The 20,375-nt window shown below is 38.3% G+C and overlaps 1 protein-coding gene across 17 annotated transcripts in view; it reads left to right on the forward strand.

The window, feature by feature from the left end:
• ELN (elastin) overlaps positions 1 to 20,375 on the forward strand; it is a 490,412-nt gene that overhangs the window by 152,174 nt on the left and 317,863 nt on the right. For 15 of the 17 annotated variants that reach the window (XM_044054168.1, XM_044054169.1, XM_044054171.1 and 12 more), the window contains exons 4-7: positions 5,778 to 5,828; positions 7,636 to 7,701; positions 16,828 to 16,878; positions 19,347 to 19,403. In XM_044054168.1, the coding sequence (XP_043910103.1) occupies positions 5,778 to 5,828; positions 7,636 to 7,701; positions 16,828 to 16,878; positions 19,347 to 19,403 (225 nt within the window). The remainder of the gene's footprint in view (positions 1 to 5,777; positions 5,829 to 7,635; positions 7,702 to 16,827; positions 16,879 to 19,346; positions 19,404 to 20,375) is intronic. The other 2 variants (XM_044054175.1, XM_044054173.1) reach the window with 2 other exon arrangements.

Genomic DNA, 20,375 nt, shown 5'->3' on the forward strand with positions numbered 1-20,375 from the left:
AAGAACAGTAACTTTGGAATTACATAGCCATTTAAGCTATTTTCAAAACAACAACAGAATAAACCGTTATAAGGTCTCAGAAAACTCAACATGCAACTTGAAAATGCTTTAATTTTTACTTGGTGAGCAAAGATTCTAAGCATACTAGAATTCAGGAGCAGATAATGTGGTTGTCTATGTTACTAGCATCACAGGTTTGGATATGAGGCAAGCTGCAAATGCAGTTGGACTGATGACAAAGGATGAAGATGTCAGGTTGTGCTGATTTTTCAAGGACATTGTTGAATTCAGTATTATATTCATGACATAAGCAAGAGCCCAGAAGATCTAGTAGGGCAGCAGCTGAGCAAGCTGAGAACTGTTTTGCCTGGCATATATCTAAAAACTCATCAGTGTATTTGATGTTGACAGGGGCATTGACCTTAGTCTAAGGTAAAGATGATTCCCTTACTATAAAAATCTACTACATCAAATTCCTACTTCTACAACTAGAAATAAATTTGGATGCAAAAAAGTAATTGGGGAAAGCTGGAAAAAAGCCAGTGAACCAGCAGGAATGACACTGGCCCGCTGCATTCATTGACTCTATGGTTCAGGGTGGCAGATCTGGAAATATGAAATGTCATAAAAAAATAAAAAAAGTATTAATCCAATTACTCCAAAAAAATGCATTGACTGCATATGAAGAAGGTGATCAGTATGCAGAGACATTACCATGACTGCTCCTTGTTAGTGGAATGATCTTAACTCTTTCACTTCAAGTTCAAGCAGCTTATTGCTGAAATGAGTGACAATGTTTTGTAGTCCTGTGAGTCTCATAATGACCTCCTGGCATACCTCTCAGCTGTGCAGATTTTCTCAGAATGTCCAGATTTTTGCCTCCTATTTTTTGGCCTATTCCTCATAAAACTTGTAGTTTTCTGGCAAACCACTGAGGACTGAAATAATTAAATAATGCCATACAGTACTTTTAAATTTCAGACTTCATTACCTTCAGAAAATGCATGCTAAGACAAATGCTGCTGTTCTAGCAACTTTCTATGTTTATAAGATCAATATTTAAAATCTGTCCCTATTTTTGGGCCTTTGTCCCCCATTATTTTAGGCTTTATCCAGATTTCTTGTGCTTAGAGGTTGAGAGGTATGCCTCTTGGAGACAATTGTATTTCACAGTTATGGCTTTTTGTGAATGCTGTATTCACTAGCACTTATGCAAAAGCATTCATTGTATCTGGAGTTGCAAATACCACTCTTTGAACTTCATATATAAAAAAATATGACGTTATGTTCACAGCCCTATTTTCTCTAACAACATATTCTTCCTCTGTCCTTGCTTCTTCCCTTTACCACCCACCAGTTTCCAGAATGCAGATCAGCTTATTTACATTAGCAATTACACTTTCCTTTTTTTCCTATATTTATTTTGCCCTCATGCCTGCAAACCATCAAGTCTCCCCCAGCTGTTCTTCAGATCATTAGTTTGTCTGTATTGGGGGGGGTCCCCACAACTACAGGGGTTGGAGACATCTGGATGAGCCACCATTCAGGCAAACATGAGGGTTGCTTCTGTCCTTCATAGCATGCTGATTACAACGACATTTGAACTGCCTAGCCCCACCTCTTGGATGGAGTGATACATTACCCACATCACAGTGGGTACTTCTTGGATGGAATGATAAGTTACCCACATCACAGTGGGTACCTCTTGGATGGAGTGATAAGTTACCTACATCACAGTGGGTACCTCTTGGATGGAGTGATGTTACCCACATCACAGTGGGTACCTCTTGGATGGAGTGATATGTTACCCACATCACAGTGGGTATCCATAATGCCCTCCCTCTGTGACTTCAATCTCCTGTGCCATAGCTGGTCTTAGGCATAGGCCAACTAGGTGTCCCCCTAGGGCACCACTCTAGCAAGGGCCCTTTTCCAGTATTTATTTGTTTATGTTTTTTGTAGTAAATAAATGGTTTCTTTAAAGTATGTTGAATGGATACAGGAAAAACTAAATAGTAAGACAAACTGTGAGAAAAAGAAAGAAAAACGTAATCTGCACAGTGTGGGTGAACCAGGATGGGGGCAGCAGATTATGTGAGGGGGGCTGTGGAGCCCATTGAGCAAAGGCCGGCCCTGCCTGTGCACTTCCTAGTAACTAGGATAGTGTTTGTTGGCTGAACCAGCCCACGATGCCTATAATATGCTGCTCCTCCATTGAGTGATTGTGACAGGATGTGTCCCACTTGGCCCTTTCTCTCCCCTCCAAGAGGGGCACACCATACACACTTGTCAGCTCCATCAGGTGCTCAAGCCACTAATCAACTTTTGCTTTGTAAGTCCCTGGACAGGCCTTTGCTCCCCAGACCACCAGTGCTGGGTCCCCTTGCCTTACTTATTTTTTTATTTTATATATTTTCTTACTTCCTAGTTTATATCTCATTAGCACAAGTTTTAACGTGATACACTTTGATCTCTTTCCTGTCTTTCTTTTTACACAGGGGTAAAATCAGCACTACTGTTTAGAAGACATAAGTTTGTATACTTTTGCCTTTATTGCAGACCTTTTATTCCTTGGTGCATACTGTAATATGAAATTCATTGCTACCACCTTAGTAACATGTGAAAAGACACTTAGGATGGATAATTATGAGTAGAAAGGCTTTGACACACTGAAATGCACACAAAGTTAAGGAAACAGATTTCACTACATAGACCTGGACCCTTATTACATAAAACTTAACCCCAAACTGTTTTGTAATAAACATTTTACTGGCATTAATCATGCCAGCAGTACTTTCGGGAAAGTTATTGGTTCATCACCCACATGGCAGTTTAGAAGCATTCTTTTAAGACTTCAGTTGTCTGTCTCTATGTACAGTAGAACCAAAGATTTGAAGTTACACTTTATTGGGAGCGTGTTTCCCCTACACGATGGGAAGATATAACACATTCAGAATATTAATAACGATACTCATCTTTAGTGTTTGATCCTCTCTATCCTTATGTCTGTATTATCATCAAGTTATACCAGATCCTGTAAAGGTACAAGGGGACAAATGAGGATAGCTTGCAACAGGTTTTGAAGCCTGATTATTTAGATGATGAGATTAGGTTTGAAATGATTTCAGGAGAATTTTATAGACTCAGACAGAATTTAGCAAGGATGCAAGAAAATGGATGCAAGTGGTTTGCTTAGCTTGGCTTTAATCTCTGAAACAAGAGACATGCGGAAATTAGGGAAAGATTGGACTTAAAAGAGAAGTTAAACAGCACTTTTTAAAACTGAGACTAATTAGCATGTGATAAACTGCCCAGTATACTTAGAAGCCAAATGTATCAATTATTTGTAAAATAGTTGGACAGGATCTTGGATGAAGAATGACCTGGAGAGTACAAACATTACTCATGTCTACTCCAGAAAAGGCAAGCAAAAATTAATAGCGGGAACCAATATCAGTAAATTATTCTTTGTCCACAAGAACTTCCTGTATTCTTACATTTACTGTAACCTTATCTCATTCATTCTCTGCAGAAATTCTACTTTTTTATTATAAACTACTATTCACATAGCTTTGTGTTATAAATAAAGGTAATATCATTTTAAAAGCTTTGCTGACACATTTCTCAGATCCTGGAACTGTATTCATTTAATCAGCCATGGCAGACTTTTCTTCCTGCAATCTGAGGCTCCTATTTGAGGGAGTTTTAAGAAAAACATAAACTCTTTGTCTTCTCCTCTTAGAAAAAAATATTTTTCTTGTTGCATTGTCCTTTAGTTAGTGAGGGGGAGAATATATATAGGTACACAGACATGCATGCATCCACGCAACCGCACGCACACACATTTAACATATGTATACTAGGTCTTGAGTTCAGTGTCTCTCCATCTGTTATTTATTTATTTACTTATATATTTATCTATTTGCACTAGATTTTAAGTTCAATGTCTTTACATCTGTTATGTATTTATTTATTTATTGGCAAAAAATATATTAAAGCAAAAAACAAAACTAATTGGCAGAAGATGCGTAAAAACTGTATTTTAATAACATAAAATAAAACAAACAAACAAGATAAGAGCTTTTGTACTCAATCCAGGTACTTCATCAGATCTAAATTCAAAATACAAAGCACTTCTTTTTTACAGGTTAATGATTTAGGCCACCTATATATTGAACATTAAGAGCAGCTAAGTATAGCTACTGCAGTACAGAATGACCTTATTTGCATTGTAAATGTTACATATATGCCTAAAGACCTTGAATATTAAACAACAATTGAGAATAGACTAAGGTATGAGTACACAATCTACAATAAATATGTTTATGAGCTTCAGTGCAGTGTACATTGTTAGCATGGGCTCTAGGTTTAGGCTTGCATACTGCATTCTTAGATGGGTGTCTTTGGCTCCTATACATGGAGTAAGAATGATGCTAAGAGTAGTTTGTAAGGTAGAGCAGAATGGAGTTAAGGAGAAGTCAGGGTAAGACAGCTGTAAGACAAAAGAGTAGAATGTAAAGTACAGTAGACTGGCAGTAAATAGATGCAGGTATATTGAACTGACAGATAGAAGTGTGTATTATAAGTCTGATGAGGTGTATGGAGAAAGTAAGAGAATGAGACTAGAGGTTTTTTTAACTATATACTACTTACAAGCCAATAATAAAATAAGACATTATATTAAGAGATTGAACATCATAGAAAATATTTTTTTCCGTAAGCATAACTTGGTTAAATTACCTATGAGTCTGGAGGTTTGCCCCCATCCCACCTATGAATGTAGGTGGTCTATATTATAACACATTCATTTAGGAGCATTTGACCCTAGCTACTAAAGTACATTATCTCAGAATACTGCTCTCCACAAGTGCCATGTTCAGCTGCGGAGTAGATTTTTCTACTTGTATCCATATATATTATTGGGGATGCCTTAATCCACTTGTGTTCAGCTACTGGCAGGCTTTGAGATGGTGTGAAAAGCTGCAGTACACACCACTGTCCTTTATTATCTATGTTTTTGTGTGTGTGTGTGTGCGTGTGTGTGCGTGTGTGTGTGCGCGTGTGTGTGTGTGTGCGTGTGTGTGTGTGTGTGTGTGTGTGTGTGTGTGTGTGTGTGTGTGTGTGTGTGTGTGTGTGTGTGTGTGTGTGTGTGTGTGTGTGTGTGTGTGTGTGTGTGTGTGTGTGTGTGTGTGTGTGTGTGTGTGTGTGTCTGTGTCTGTGTGTGTGCACCTGAGTAGATACCAAGATGATACTATTACCTGACACAGAAGGGAGATGGATCCATCAGAGTGTGACATCATCCTTGGAATGAACACCCACATACAAGGAAATTGTGGGGGAGGGTTGTACTTTTGGAGTCTGATTGTGCTATCCTGAAATTTACTGCAAAAGATGACAAATGGGCAGGGGACAAACTCCTCCAGAGTTCATGTTTTAATTTTTTAGTTATCTTTTTAATAGATGTGTTTAATATTTTAGCAGCCTTGCTGACACAGAGATGAATGAGGACTAAAAGGTGTCCACTCTTTTCAAAAATTAAGTGAAAATTATAAACGGTATTCACTTCAAAAAGACGAATTGTGTATGTGTATGTGTGTGGGGGGTGATTCTGTAGTGTTATACTGATTTTTGTGAAACAGTCCTTCTCTCGATGCCCTTTTAATTTTGTTTCAGGTACTGGTATAATTTTGAAGCAATTCTTTTCACAGTAAAGTTTCTTAATCAGTGCATTTGTGAAATAGTCTCCTTTTCTCAGTATGCCTTCTGTTTTGTTTTAGGCATTGGTGCTGGTGGACTTGGTGCTATTCCCGGGGCTGGTGTAGGCACAGGTAAAATTTTCAAATTCTTTTAACAAAACAAGGACCACTCTTCACGTAATGGTATAATTTCATGTAATTCTGTTTAAGGGTAACTAATAACGTTAAGATTATTTATGAGTCAAATTAAAGATAAACTATCCACATTAAGAAGTGATAAGTAGACAGAATATACATACATGGTTGCTCTTTCAGTGACCAACAACAGAGGAAGAGATTTTTTTTGTTCAAAACATCACTATTGTGAAAAGTTGAGTGGCCAGAGAATGCATCCAAAGCTGGCATACTGCACTCTGTTTTGAGAAAGCCTCTAGGCAAAACTCTGGTTCTATTCTGATGCGTGAGACTGGTGGTCATTGGAAAATGAATAAAGTTTCATGCAGTCTGAATGCTGGATACTTCTGTTTTTCTTATATATACTATGTCTGTGTGCGTGCATGTGTATGTATGTGCACGTAGGTGTACTGCTATAGGTGTATATGTCAATTAATTGAACAACCATTTGATCCAATGGTTAACAAAGGAAGAAAAATGATTGAAACACAACATATTACAACTCCTAGATGGGCTTTCATGGGAATCCAATAAGGAAGAAAATTCACATTTCTGCCAATATTCAAGCCTCCACAGCTATACAAAAAGTTTTAACATGGTTCCAGAAATGAAGCAGGTTTGATTCAATACATTCAGTTAGACTTGTTTTGATCAGTGTTCAGCTATAAAGTGTTTTACCACACAGTTCTAACTCTTATTAGTGACTCAAGCAGATCTCCATACTCACAAGTTGTCAGTGTCATGCAGCGCCTGACTTCTTATAAAAAATAAATGTGTTAAAGAGGGCAGATTTCCCTTAGGTTCACAGTGCACTTTTTTTGCAAAACAGATACGTTACTTTTATCATCCTCATACATTTTAATAAGTTATTCTTTACCTGCATGTAGCAAGGTGACTATTGCCACTTCATCTCTGTTCTTCTTCCTGTATTAAATTTAGAGATTTGATCATTTTCATATCTTTGACACTAAGGCCTCTAGGATATGTAGACATTTTAGGAGATATCAACATTGCTGAGGTGGTCATATCTACATTTTTCTCATGTTTTGTTTATTTTTCTTTTATTAACATGTATTCACTTCAGACACAGCATGGCATCTACTAAATGGCGTGTGTGTGTGTGTGTGTGTGTGTGTGTGTGTGTGTGTGTGTGTGTGTGTGTGTGTGTGTGTGTGTGTGTGTGCGTGTGTCTGTGTGTCTGTGTCTGTGTGTGCGCACCTGAGTAGATACCAAGATGATACTATTACCTGACACAGAAGGGAGATGGCTCCATCAGAGTGTGACATCATCCTTGGAATGAACACCCACATACAAGGAAATTGTGGGGGAGGGTTGTACTTTTGGAGTCTGATTGTGCTATCCTGAAATTTACTGCAAAAGATGACAAATGGGCAGGGGACAAACACCTCCAGAGTTCATGTTTTAATTTTTTTGTTATCTTTTAATAGATGTGTTTAATATTTTAGCAGCCTTGCTGACACAGAGATGAATGAGGACTAAAAGGTGTCCACTCTTTTCAAAAATTAAGTGAAAATTATAAACGGTATTCACTTCAAAAAGACTAATTGTGTATGTGTATGTGTGTGGGGTGTGATTCTGTAGTGTTATACTGATTTTTGTGAAACAGTCCTTCTCTCGATGCCCTTTTAATTTTGTTTCAGGTACTGGTATAATTTTGAAGCAATTCTTTTCACAGTAAAGTTTCTTAATCAGTGCATTTGTGAAATAGTCTCCTTTTCTCAGTATGCCTTCTGTTTTGTTTTAGGCATTGGTGCTGGTGGACTTGGTGCTGGTGGACTTGGTGCTATTCCCGGGGCTGGTGTAGGCACAGGTAAAATTTTCAAATTCTTTTAACAAAACAAGGACCACTCTTCACGTAATGGTATAATTTCATGTAATTCTGTTTAAGGGTAACTAATAACGTTAAGATTATTTATGAGTCAAATTAAAGATAAACTATCCACATTAAGAAGTGATAAGTAGACAGAATATACATACATGGTTGCTCTTTCAGTGACCAACAACAGAGGAAGAGATTTTTTTTGTTCAAAACATCACTATTGTGAAAAGTTGAGTGGCCAGAGAATGCATCCAAAGCTGGCATACTGCACTCTGTTTTGAGAAAGCCTCTAGGCAAAACTCTGGTTCTATTCTGATGCGTGAGACTGGTGGTCATTGGAAAATGAATAAAGTTTCATGCAGTCTGAATGCTGGATACTTCTGTTTTTCTTATATATACTATGTCTGTGTGCGTGCATGTGTATGTATGTGCACGTAGGTGTACTGCTATAGGTGTATATGTCAATTAATTGAACAACCATTTGATCAAATGGTTAACAAAGGTAGAAAAATGATTGAAACACAACATATTACAACTCCTAGATGGGCTTTCATGGGAATTCAATAAGGAAGAAAATTCACATTTCTGCCAATATTCAAGCCTCCACAGCTATACAAAATGTTTTAACATGGTTCCAGAAATGAAGCAGGTTTGATTCAATACATTCAGTTAGCCTTGTTTTGATCAGTGTTCAGCTATAAAGTGTTTTGCCACACAGTTCTAACTCTTATTAGTGACTCAAGCAGATCTCCATACTTACAAGTTTTCAGTATCATGCAGCGCCTGACTTCTTATAAAAAATAAATGTGTTAAAGAGGGCAGATTTCCCTTAGGTTCACAGTGCACTTTTTTTGCAAAACAGATACGTTACTTTTATCATCCTCATACATTTTAATAAGTTATTCTTTACCTGCATGTAGCAAGGTGACTATTGCCACTTCATCTCTGTTCTTCTTCCTGTATTAAATTTAGAGATTTGATCATTTTCATATCTTTGACACTAAGGCCTCTAGGATATGTAGACATTTTAGGAGATATCAACATTGCTGAGGTGGTCATATCTACATTTTTCTCATGTTTTGTTTATTTTTCTTTTATTAACATGTATTCACTTCAGACACAGCATGGCATCTACTAAATGGCGTGTGTGTGTGTGTGTGTGTGTGTGTGTGTGTGTGTGTGTGTGTGTGTGTGTGTGTGTGTGTGTGTGTGTGTGTGTGTGCGTGTGTGTGTGTGTGTGTGTGTGTGTGTGTGTGTGTGTGTGTGTGCGTGTGTGTGTGTGTAAAGGAAAAAAAATGAAAAAATAAGGAGACTGATACATCCCTGATCTGAAAAAGTGATTTACTCTAGTAACAGATAACAACAATCTCTTCAGAAAGCACACCTTCCATTGAGCATTGAACATATTAATGGGAAATGCACAGTGAAAATGAAACATAGAGCATAGTTTTCTGACAGGTAAGAAACAAAAGGCCTACACTGTCAGCACAGCCTTTAATAAAAGAGTTGCAGGCACTAGTTTTCTATCGAGTATGTCACCCAACTACCTCCTATTCTCATAAGGATGACCTTATGTAGGTGCAGGTCTCAACACTCTTGAATTTAATCATAGTTTTTGACTTCACTTGCTCTTCAGGAAGTCTGTTCCTGTAATCCAACATACTTTCTGTTAAATAACATTTGCTTTTATCAGTTTTAATGTGCCCATCTTGTATACTCATACTGTGTCCTCCTATCTGCATGTACATATGTTAGAATTATAGCATCATTTGGACTGTATGGAGTTTTTTAGTACACTGATGAGATTGGCAGGCCTGCATAAATCACTCTAAAAGGGGTTTTACCAACTTTGTTTAAAAAGGGATAATAACATTCCATTTTCTGCTGCAATGGACCGTATGGATTTTTTTTTAGTATTCCTTTCAATGGTTTCTGCTGCAGCTCATATACCTTTGCCTAACCTGTCTCTGAACTACTTACGCTCTATGTTGCTACACTGATGAGATCACCAGACTTGCACAAATCACTCTAAAAGGGGTTTTACCAACTTTGTTTAAAAATGGACAATAACTTTCCATTTTCTGCTGCTATGACCTTGTCTCACACATCCCAGTATGTTACCAGAATTCCTTGTTGCTTTCTCTCTCTCTCTACTTCCTTAACATTAAAACCCCTGATAGTTGCATTCAGATGCCCTGTTTATGCAGTGTTTGCTGATACTACTCCCACAGTCTGTGCTAAATATGTCCTGTTATCTCAGTTTTCTGTGTTACAGATACATCATTTTGAAATTTGTTACACGATTAATTTAAGCTTCCATGCTACTTCATTCCTGCCAAGTTTTTCTATATCTTTTTCCATACTTTCTATTAATTTTGAATCATGAGGACTAAAGCAAACTTTTCCTTCCAGGCTGTAGGAGGTATCTCTTAAGAAGATGGTAAAAACATTAAATCCAGTAATGATCCTCCCAGTACCTTACTGGTTACCATCCCTCATCTGCATGTAGATGGTTTTATCACATCTCTTTCAGTCCTATCCTTTAGCCAATAATTTCCCATTTCTGCAGCTTTAAGGTTTGTTCCAATACTGTCTAATTCCATTGTTACCCTTTGGTATGGCATAATATCTTTGTCTTGTCAAAGTTTAAGAAGAACAAAAGGAAAGCACATCCACCTTCTCCTAGAGATTAGGAACCATATCCTACAAGAACTTTTATTTCCGACCCTCAGCAGGTTAGTCCACAAGTCTTCCAGGTCTTAGTTACTGGTGCCTTACTGAATCAGTGTCCCTAACATGTTTACCTGGACTTCGATGCCCACTCCTGGTTTAATTTCACACTCAAAAATAACCTCTGGACCATTCAGTCTTGGCTCAGTTTTTTTTGCCTTAACACTAACTGTCATGACAACGGAAGCTATACTGCTTGATACAGTTAAGCATCTATACCATGACCACAGACAGTGATCTATTACCTCATCATTAAGGGTACCTTACATACTGTGCAGCAAGTTAACATCTATGTTTCTATCTTGATTTGCAGCTTCCCTTCTCTTTTAAAACTTTTCCTATCCACAGACTCTCCCACCTGTTGACACATGAAACAAAAAGCAAAAGGTATTGTTTTGTCAGCGTTAGACTATTGTCTCGTACTCATGACTGCATCAGACTCTAAACTTTACTATCTAAAATATGTAGATTTATGAATTACACTCCCTCCTTTGCCCACCACTCAACCTCCCCCAACAAGACAAAAGATTTACGAATTATACTGAGGCAATCTTCCTTCTTGCTGATACATAAACTTTAACTAATATGTCTCTCTAACTTGCATCAAAAATAGAGATTTTCAAAGGTAACCTTGATCAATATTTGTCAAACCTTTCTTTCTTCTTGTACAAGCTTTTCATTCAGATGCTTCACAAAAGTTTGTCTCCTTTTGCGAATCTATGCTATGAAAAGCAATTAAAACATCAGGTCCTTCCCCAAACGCCACCGGCCTGGTCTCATCTTAACAACCACCTTTATGAGTCATTCATGTGCAGCTTTCAGGTAAAATAAATATTTTTGCATCCTATTTCAAGTGTTAAATCCAGTTGTCTGGAAGAGGATTGGTACTGATTAACTGGATCATTTTGATATTAGCTGCTGTTGTATTGTGATTGTACTGTTACACTGTACTGCTTTTAATTTATGCCTTCCATGTAAGTTACAACTTTCATATTATAACATGGTTTTAGGTGAAAACAAACCTTTGGACCCAGTCTACCTACCTTAAATTTGTAAATGCATAAATACAAATACATTATTAAAAATCAGTGATATTTTATATTATTTTGCTTTTATTTTATAAGTAGGTAAACTTTTCACTCATGAAACGGTTATAATAAAAGAAAAAAAAAGCATATTTATATCACTTACCACTCAATAATACTATTAGGATTATTGTGCAAAACATAACATATAGAAATAAACATAAAATCTTGTACTGTTCAATTCCTTGCAGCATCATTCTAGCCTAAGATCTTTCTGATTATGCCATATACACTGTAAAATAGATAATACCCCCAGGACACATGCATATGGTATTGTTTTGAGTTAATAATATGCGATTATTTCAGAACAAATTTAAGGATGGCAGTTCCCTGATTTTGATAGCTAAGAAGTCCCTTTCTCTAATTAAGCTATGCACTTGCATATCAGTTCATTGTGAGGAATGGCAAATGATTTTAAAGCCAACATACAAGATCTCAACTTTCTTGTAAATGGTTTGAATGATAGCTTTCTATGGAGAGATTTACAAAGATCAGGGTTAATAAGGTCATGACTTAAGATATAAGTTAAAAGATTAGCTCTGTGATATGTTGAAATCACACTGCATTGAGTAGAATTAAAAATTAGTAAACTTAAGTGTTAAAAGATACTTTGCACCTATCTAGTCTACAATTATTGGAAGGTGGTCACATTGTTGGCGTGTGTATTTTGTAAATGTAACCACATTTTGATGCATCAATTGTTTTTTGTATTATTTGTCCTACAGCCATTGTCCATGCTGGTGTGAATGACCTGAGACGTACCTCCCTGGACTACATGAAAAGAGAAAAGAGACATAGAGGAACTCTCTGAGCATGTAGCCCAGGCCGGTATGACCCTGACCTTGAGTAGCATCTTACCCTCACCAAGAATGATGCCACAATATGAAGACAAGATATCAATTTCAACAATTGGCTTAAGTATTGGTGTCATTCAAAGGGGATCCAATGCCTGTCAGCCTGGGATGACATGCTCGACAAGCCACGATGCTTCGCTAGGGACGGCTTGCACCTGTCACCCTGGGCTTCGGATATTGGCAAAGGCTCTTGCTACCCCCATAGTGCCTTTTTAGGCAAGGCTTAAAAGACAAACCCACCTCCATAGGTATCACAAGGGATAAGAAACTAAGAGTAATGCTACTCAACGCCAGAAGTCTAAACCTCAAGATGCATGCACTCAAAACTCTCCTTAGCATGGAGAACATCGATATCTGTGCAGTAACAGAAACCTGGTTCAAGGCTCCTGAGAGCACCCCAGCACTACTAGGTTATACCTCATACCATGCTTTTCGGCCCCAAAACTTGGACCGAACCACAAAAGGAGGGGGAGTATCAATATTTGTCAAAGATACCCACACCTCCAGGTTGGTGGCACAGCACGAAGCATCAGAGACTATCCATGTGCAACTAACAGTGGGTAAAACTGCCTTCCAGTTTATAGCCTGCTACAGACCACCCTCCCAAACCCAGGAACCCCACTCAGCCTTCCTGAGAACACTGGAAAATATGCAGGTCTCTCCAAATACCATTATATTGGGCGACTTCAACTACCCAAACATAGACTGGGAGCATTACTCTAGCTCCAACACCCTAGCCCAAAGGTTCCTAGAATTTATAAACTCAAATGCTATGGAACAACTTGTTACCACTCCCACAAGAGGGGAAAACATACTGGACCTGATCATCACCAACATGGGGACTCTATGCTCCAGACCAGAAGTGTATCCCTCACTGGTAAGATCAGACCATAAACTAATCTCACTATTCACATCCCGACCCCACCCCCTGCCCAGAAAACCACAGTGAAAAACTTCTCTAAAGCAAATTTCACACTCCTCAAAACTGAGGTGGAATCCTTCAAAGATCCCAGGCCTGTGGAAAATACGGCCCAGACTGCAGAATCCTTTATAAACGCATTGTATGAACACCTTCAGGAATAAATGGATCTTGCAATCCCAAATAAAACCAAGACCCAATCCTCCAAAGGCAGACGTCCTGTCTGGTGGACCCCAGCCATAAACAAACTATACAATAGAAGGAGGAAGCTACTACATGATAGAGCAAAATCCCAAAAAGGGAAGGCATCTCTGATCAGTATTAGCAAAAAACTATGGGCACTCATAAAATCATCTAAGGCCAGCTTCGAGAGAAAAATTGCACAGGACACTAAGGATAATCACAAGGCTTTCTTTAGTTATGTTAGGAACCTGGGTGGGAATTCCCAGATATGCTCAGAATTAGTCCAAAATGACAAAAAATACACCGAACCCACAGACATTGCCAACATCCTAGCTGACAGGTTCAGTGCAAACTCCCCCCCCCTCCCCACCAAAAGGGCAAATATCTATCCCAGCAGAGTGCTGCCCCCCTGACATCTCAGATGCTCAGGTAAGAGCCGCCCTCTCCAAAGCAAAAAACACAGCATCAATGGGACCAGATGGTGTCCCGGGCTGCGTCCTACATGAACTCCAAGAAGAGCTAAACCCAAACATAAAACTACTGTTCAGTCTCAGCCATACTACAGGATATGTACCCAAAGAGTGGTGTACAGCAACAGTGGTCCCTCTCCACAAAGGTGGTGCCTCAACGGATCCTGGAAACTATCACCCCATAAGCCTGACTAGCTTGGTCTGCAAAGCTATGGAAAGGATCATCATGGACCTCATAAATAAAGATACTGGGGACCTACAGACACTGGATCCTACCCAGTTCGGCTTTGTTAAGGGCAGATCCTGCCTCTTAAACCTGGTCGATTTCTTTGAAACAGTCACCAAGGCCATTGACGAGGGGAAGGTGGTCCACACAGCCTAACAGACCTCGCAAAAGCCTTCGATACAATACTCCACTCGGGCATTATAGATATGCTCACCAGCTTAAATATAAACCCCTATGTCACTAGATGGGTTGCAAACTGGCTCAAGGACAGAACCCAAATGGTTAGAATTGCTGGAGCCATGTCAGACTCCAAACCAGTTACAAGTGGCGTCCCACAAGGCTCAGTCCTGGGACCTCTCTTGGTTCGGTATATATTTCTCAGAGGTACAGGCCAACAAGGAAGGACTGTGGCTGACCAAGTTCGCAGATGACTGCAAACTGGGCGCCATAATCGACTCTCCAGCCGACACAAGCATCCTCCAAAAGGGCCTCACAGAAACAGACAACTGGTGCCAGAGCCATGGCCTCAAGCTAAACGCCAAAAAGTGTAAAGTCATCCCCTTTGGCAAAAACAAAGTGCCCACAAATTACCACATAGGTGGCAATCCATTAAGTACAGAAGTAATTAGGGACCTGGGGACCCAAGTTGATAGCAATCTCTCATTTGACAACCACGTAGCCAAAGTGATTAGAAGAACATTTTATATGGCCCACCTAATCATGAAGGGATTCACATCTAGATTAGGGAAGGTCATTGTGCCTCTTTACTCATCCCTCATCAGGCCCATAATTGAGTACAATGCCCCTTTTGGGATGTACCTTACCAGACACCTGCAGCAACTGGAAAGACCCCAAAAGTACCTCACCAAGAGGATTAAAGGGCTCAGATAGATGCCATATGCTGCCCGGTTAAAGAAACTCCAGCTCTACTCAGTGGCATACCGCCTGCTCAGAGGCGCTCTGTGCCTGACATATAAAGCCATGTCCAACCCGGAATTAATGGACATGATGCACCTCAGAAAATCCAAATCCCATCGAGCTACGCACTCGAGAGACTTGAACCTCAGCACTGAAATAAATAGGACATGCTGGAGGGACAGATTCATAACCCAGAGGCTCCCTTCACTCTGGAATAAAATCCCAGTCCAGGTTATGCAGAGTCCCTCATTGACTCTCTTCAAGAGGAATCTTGATGAGTGGATGGGAAATCGTAGGTTTACCCCGGGTATCACTTCTGTGTCACTGTTAGACAGAGGCACAGTATACTAACCTCGAAAAAGGGCATAGCAAAATAAATTTAAAATGGGTGGCGAAACCCAAACACATTCTGGCTAGGCTTATGAATGCCCTAGGGCAGATAGCCTAGTATGAACCTATGAACCTATGAACCTATGTAGTCATAAATGTATTCCTGTCATGTTGTTACCTCTTAAACATTTTTCTGTATGGAGCATTTCTCCACGAAAGTATGGCCCAGTTGGACACTCCCAGTAAACAAATGAAAAATAAAATAAATAAATACAATAAATTAGGCAATGATGTTCACATTATGGTGATCCAGAAATTAATCTCGAGATCCAATTTTGAGCCAAATGGATTCTTCACAAAATTTCTTACATTTGTTCAGCTATGAGGTATTCCATTCTGCAGCACATGTGACTAAGAATACCTTACTGTACGAACACCATTGATTCACTTGTGGCTACCAGGCATGCAGTCCAGAAGACTACTGAGGAGCCTAGCCTAACTCCCCAACTGTCCCAGGATGTTGTCTTAAATGGCCAGCTCAGAGTCACAAAAGGAACCATACCCTGGACTAGAAGAAGTAAGTCATTAATAGGTCATAAAGTTAATCCTCTGTTCTAACAATTCATCTGGTGTTAGTTTGTCAAATGAGTAGAATGGTTCATGGCATATCTCATCACTCATCACTCATCATCACATTCAGTTGCAGAGTGGATGTTGCAAGAACAGATACACATGTTATTTGGCATGCCTTAAACTACTGCTGTCCAAGTGACTGGCTGTAGAATGTCCATTGTCGTTCATACTCGTGTACCTCAGTAAGTGTTGGGCGAATGCACTGTTTGTAACAGAGGGACATAGCGACACTAAACTGAGAGGTAAATCACAGTAGAAGTACTCCTGAATGAAGGCATATACTAGAAATATAGGAGCTGCGGCTTGTGTTTTTGTCTGTTCCTCCTTTAATTTTTCTAGGTGGTATGGGAGTAGAGAAAAATGTTAGGCTTTTCAAGACTTTGAATGTTGATGATTTTGGCTCTTCGGTGTCAGAAACTGTGGTGTTGGTCACATTCTAATTCTTTGAGAGGCTGAGGGTTAGATTTTCAGATTTTGATACCATGTCTTTTGTGTTTCAACATGTACATAAAATCAATGAATTCTACAAAGTGTAGCACTAACTCTTGCAAAAATCAAAGCTGCACACAGGTTATTACTTTAATATTTATGGTTAGCAAATTAACAACCATGCTGTTATAGAGTAAGCAACAGAAAAAAAACAAGGGCACTACCATTAGTAAACTAAGCAAAAATTATACATGAAATGAGCTGGGGGAGGCTTTATGCTGAGATTTGTGAAACTATTCTTTTCACAGTACTGTCTCTCTCTTTCTCTCTCTCCTTTTAGGTATTGGTGCTGGTGGACTTGGTGTTATTCCTGGGGCTGGACTAGGTACAGGTAAGGCTTTTACTGTTTTTTGTTGTTTGGTTGTTTTTAGGAAATAAAAGCTACTACACGTAGGGAGGTATAATTCCACATGATTATACTTAAGGGTAGCTACCAGGTTTAGGCTTAACAAGTCCATTTTAAAATGCTGACTAAACCTGCCCTAAGAACACTTACATGTACAGAAGAGATAGCGCTTTACTGCTTCAGTGACCCGAACTGCTCTTTCATAGTAGCAGATGTTGAACAGAACAGGACTGATGGGGCAGCCGTCATACAGATAAGCTAAGCAACCTGTGAATAATTAAAAAAGGCAGCAAATTGGATGTAGAAGTGTTTGACCGATGTTCATCCAACCGATGTTAATCCAAAAGCTAAAGATGGTATAAAAAGGTGTTCATTCTGAAACTGACACAGTAATCAGTGCGATTTCACAAGAACTTGAAGTGACACAGTAATCAGTGCGATTTCACAAGAACCTGAAGTGACACAGTAATCAGTGCGATTTCACAAGAACCTGAAGTGATGGCAGAACTTCTTCAAAGCACTCATTTATTATTCTTTTCATTAGTGCCTTGGAAAATTACCCAGTGATCTGTAAGGAAATTAATCTGTCTGGAATAGAGAAATAAAAAAGTAGATGGATACGAGTAAAACATATTATATTGTCATTAAGTTGCGAGCCGCTTTCAATGAAAATATGGTTTATTACTAAATTTTAGACAGCTGTCTGTTGATGTGCATTGATCTAAAGTTTAGTTCAAAATATTAGAGCATGAAAGATTATTTTGGTTGCAATGTCCTGTCAAATTAATAATATTATCAGATATTAGTCTCAGAAATATTGCTCTGAGAGGATGTTTTCACTTTGGAAAAAATGTCAATTTTGAATACATTGCTACATATTAAACATAAAAGCATTATTACACCAAAGACATCAGTCATCTGTTATAAGCAGAGTTTAATAATATTAACTAGATGTTAAACACAGAAAGCTTTCTCTTTAAAAGTGATTTTAACGTATAATAAATGTCTATCTTGAATATATATCACTGCAAGGGAAACCAGTAACTCATTCAAGAACTGGACCACTACATGAATGATACCATGTTTTTCTTATTCAGGCACGTAGGCTGTTATCCACAGACTATGTTTTATTTTTGACAATAAGAGCATTATTACAAATATGCAGTATGAAAGAGCAGAAAATCATGCACATAAACACTAATTCAGGATCTGAGGGCACACTATGAAGAGAGCGCAGCAGGCCAATAAAAGCAAAGTTGCATTCACAGCAGATGGTCATCAGCTAATTATACATCACAAACAGGTGAGACATAGAAGTAAGAACAGTAGAAAATAAAGGAAGTGATTTGACGCTACTGTAAAACAAGCAAACATTTTTAATGTTCAACATTTGTATTAGGATAAAGGGGGCATGCACGGTACATATATTACTGCACACCTGAGGTGTCAATAAGCTTTGCCCCCTGCACTCCCAAACTGGGGGAAAATACCCCACAACCTCTAATTTAGTAAACTACATGAAGAAAGGGGGAATGCTTTAAACTGCTGCAAAATCAAGTATCCCCTTTGTTTCTGTACAGCCTCAGACCTAGTATGATGATCAGACAACACACTCACCATACAAAAAATATATACAGCAAATTGCTAAGTCAACTATATTCAAATTTAGTAAACCTCTCTTTCCAACACATTCGTTACTACCCAGCAAGACAATATACATACTTTTATAGTACACTTGCTATTTCTATGCAATGTTGTTTCGTCTGATTTTAATTAATTACTAGGATATATCTTCTTCTTGCTACCATGTATATACTTTTATTTTTATTGTAATATTGTTTTTGTTTACATATTGTAATATATGGAGCTCTTCTTCCCAAGCCTCCATTGAAAAGAGGCTATGTCATACCCATTCAGACTATCCTGGTCACCAAATAAAGAAAATAATAAAACATAAATCACTCACTGCCTGTCATGATTTGCTGTAATATTGTACTTTTCTTGCTCTCTGAAATTGTGCTGGTAAACTTTGCAGTATAGTTTGTTCTGTTTAATTGTCTTCAGTTTTAGTACCTATAACTTTGTAGTATAAGAATTAAATTGTTATGTGTAATACATATATATATATATATATATATATATATATATATATATATATATATATACACACCCATCTTAAATCTGAAGTCCAACACATTGCTGATGAGCTTTACCCTGTAATCCTAGCTGTCGTTAGTCCCTTTTCAGAAGTTCTCTGACTCTAAGCTATGTTACGTACAGGCCCATATATACAGTGCACATAAATGCTGCTGCTCTCTTAGAGGGTATGACATTTAAGCAGTGCTGGAACAGAAAATTAGAACAGGACATTTCCTAGAGTGGCAGTTCTGATATCTAGTGTGCTACTGAAAATAATTATGTTTCTAACATGAAAACAATTTTTACCATTCCAGGGCTCGGCGCAGGAGTTGGAGCAGGAGGCCTGATCCCTGGGCTTGCAGCAGGAACAGGTAAGGCCTGGTTTCTACTCTATTACATGCCCAGCTCACTAATCACAGCAAAGTTTCAGCTCTGTAAGCGCTGCTTCCAGTGTGTGTGTGTGTGTGTGTGTGTGTGTGTGTGTGTGTGTGTGTGTGTGTGTGTGTGTGTGTGTGTGTATATCTATTTGTGAGTGTGTAGTAAGTTCAGATCTGGTACATCATGCAAGAAATATGTTGTAAGTTTACAGAATGAGTTTCATGACAAATGATAATTACTGTACCACACAAACCAAACACAAAGTTTTTTTTCCATCTGTCCATTTTTTTTGTACTTTTTTTGTATTAATGTTTCCCATTGACAACAATAAGCCATATTAATTACCTAGGGTTCTATGAGTAATGCACTAGATACTTTGTACAGGCTTTTATGAATGAATATGGTGCTGATCGTGGAAACAAAGGCAGAACTTGTTTAGGCTTGTAAGGGCCCTAGGGCCATTAGCCTAGTAACTTCCTATGACAACATTTTGATTGTGTTATGTCCAGTATTTACCAAGATAAAGTTTAATCATCACAGTAAAGAAACAGATTAATCAATAAATACATGTATTTTAGGTATCTTAATAGTTTTGTGAGGTTGATGCTGGGGTTTGCTAACATTATACTTTACTGATTTGTTTTAATTAGTTTATTTTTATTTACTTTAGATAGAATCAGTCTATTGGTGGTGATGGTGTTTTCTGATTGGATAAGTGCAGTTAATATTTTCTTTAGGTTTTTATTCTTTTATTTCAACTTTTTTTCCATTTACCAATCACCAGTGAGTTTGTTCAAAAAAAACAATACCGCAAACAAACTCATCAGATATTATAATTTATTGCCACCAAAGTTATCTAAAAAGTAATATCAAATGTAAACTAGTAGATTACATTTGCAAGTACCAAAAGTAAAACAAAAAATAATTTTGACAGTGCTCCCCGATACACCAGCCCCCCACATGGT

The sequence above is a fragment of the Protopterus annectens genome, chromosome 13.part0 (assembly GCF_019279795.1).
Source record: "Protopterus annectens isolate FY-2018-M chromosome 13.part0, PAN1.0, whole genome shotgun sequence".
NCBI lineage: Eukaryota > Metazoa > Chordata > Ceratodontiformes > Protopteridae > Protopterus > Protopterus annectens.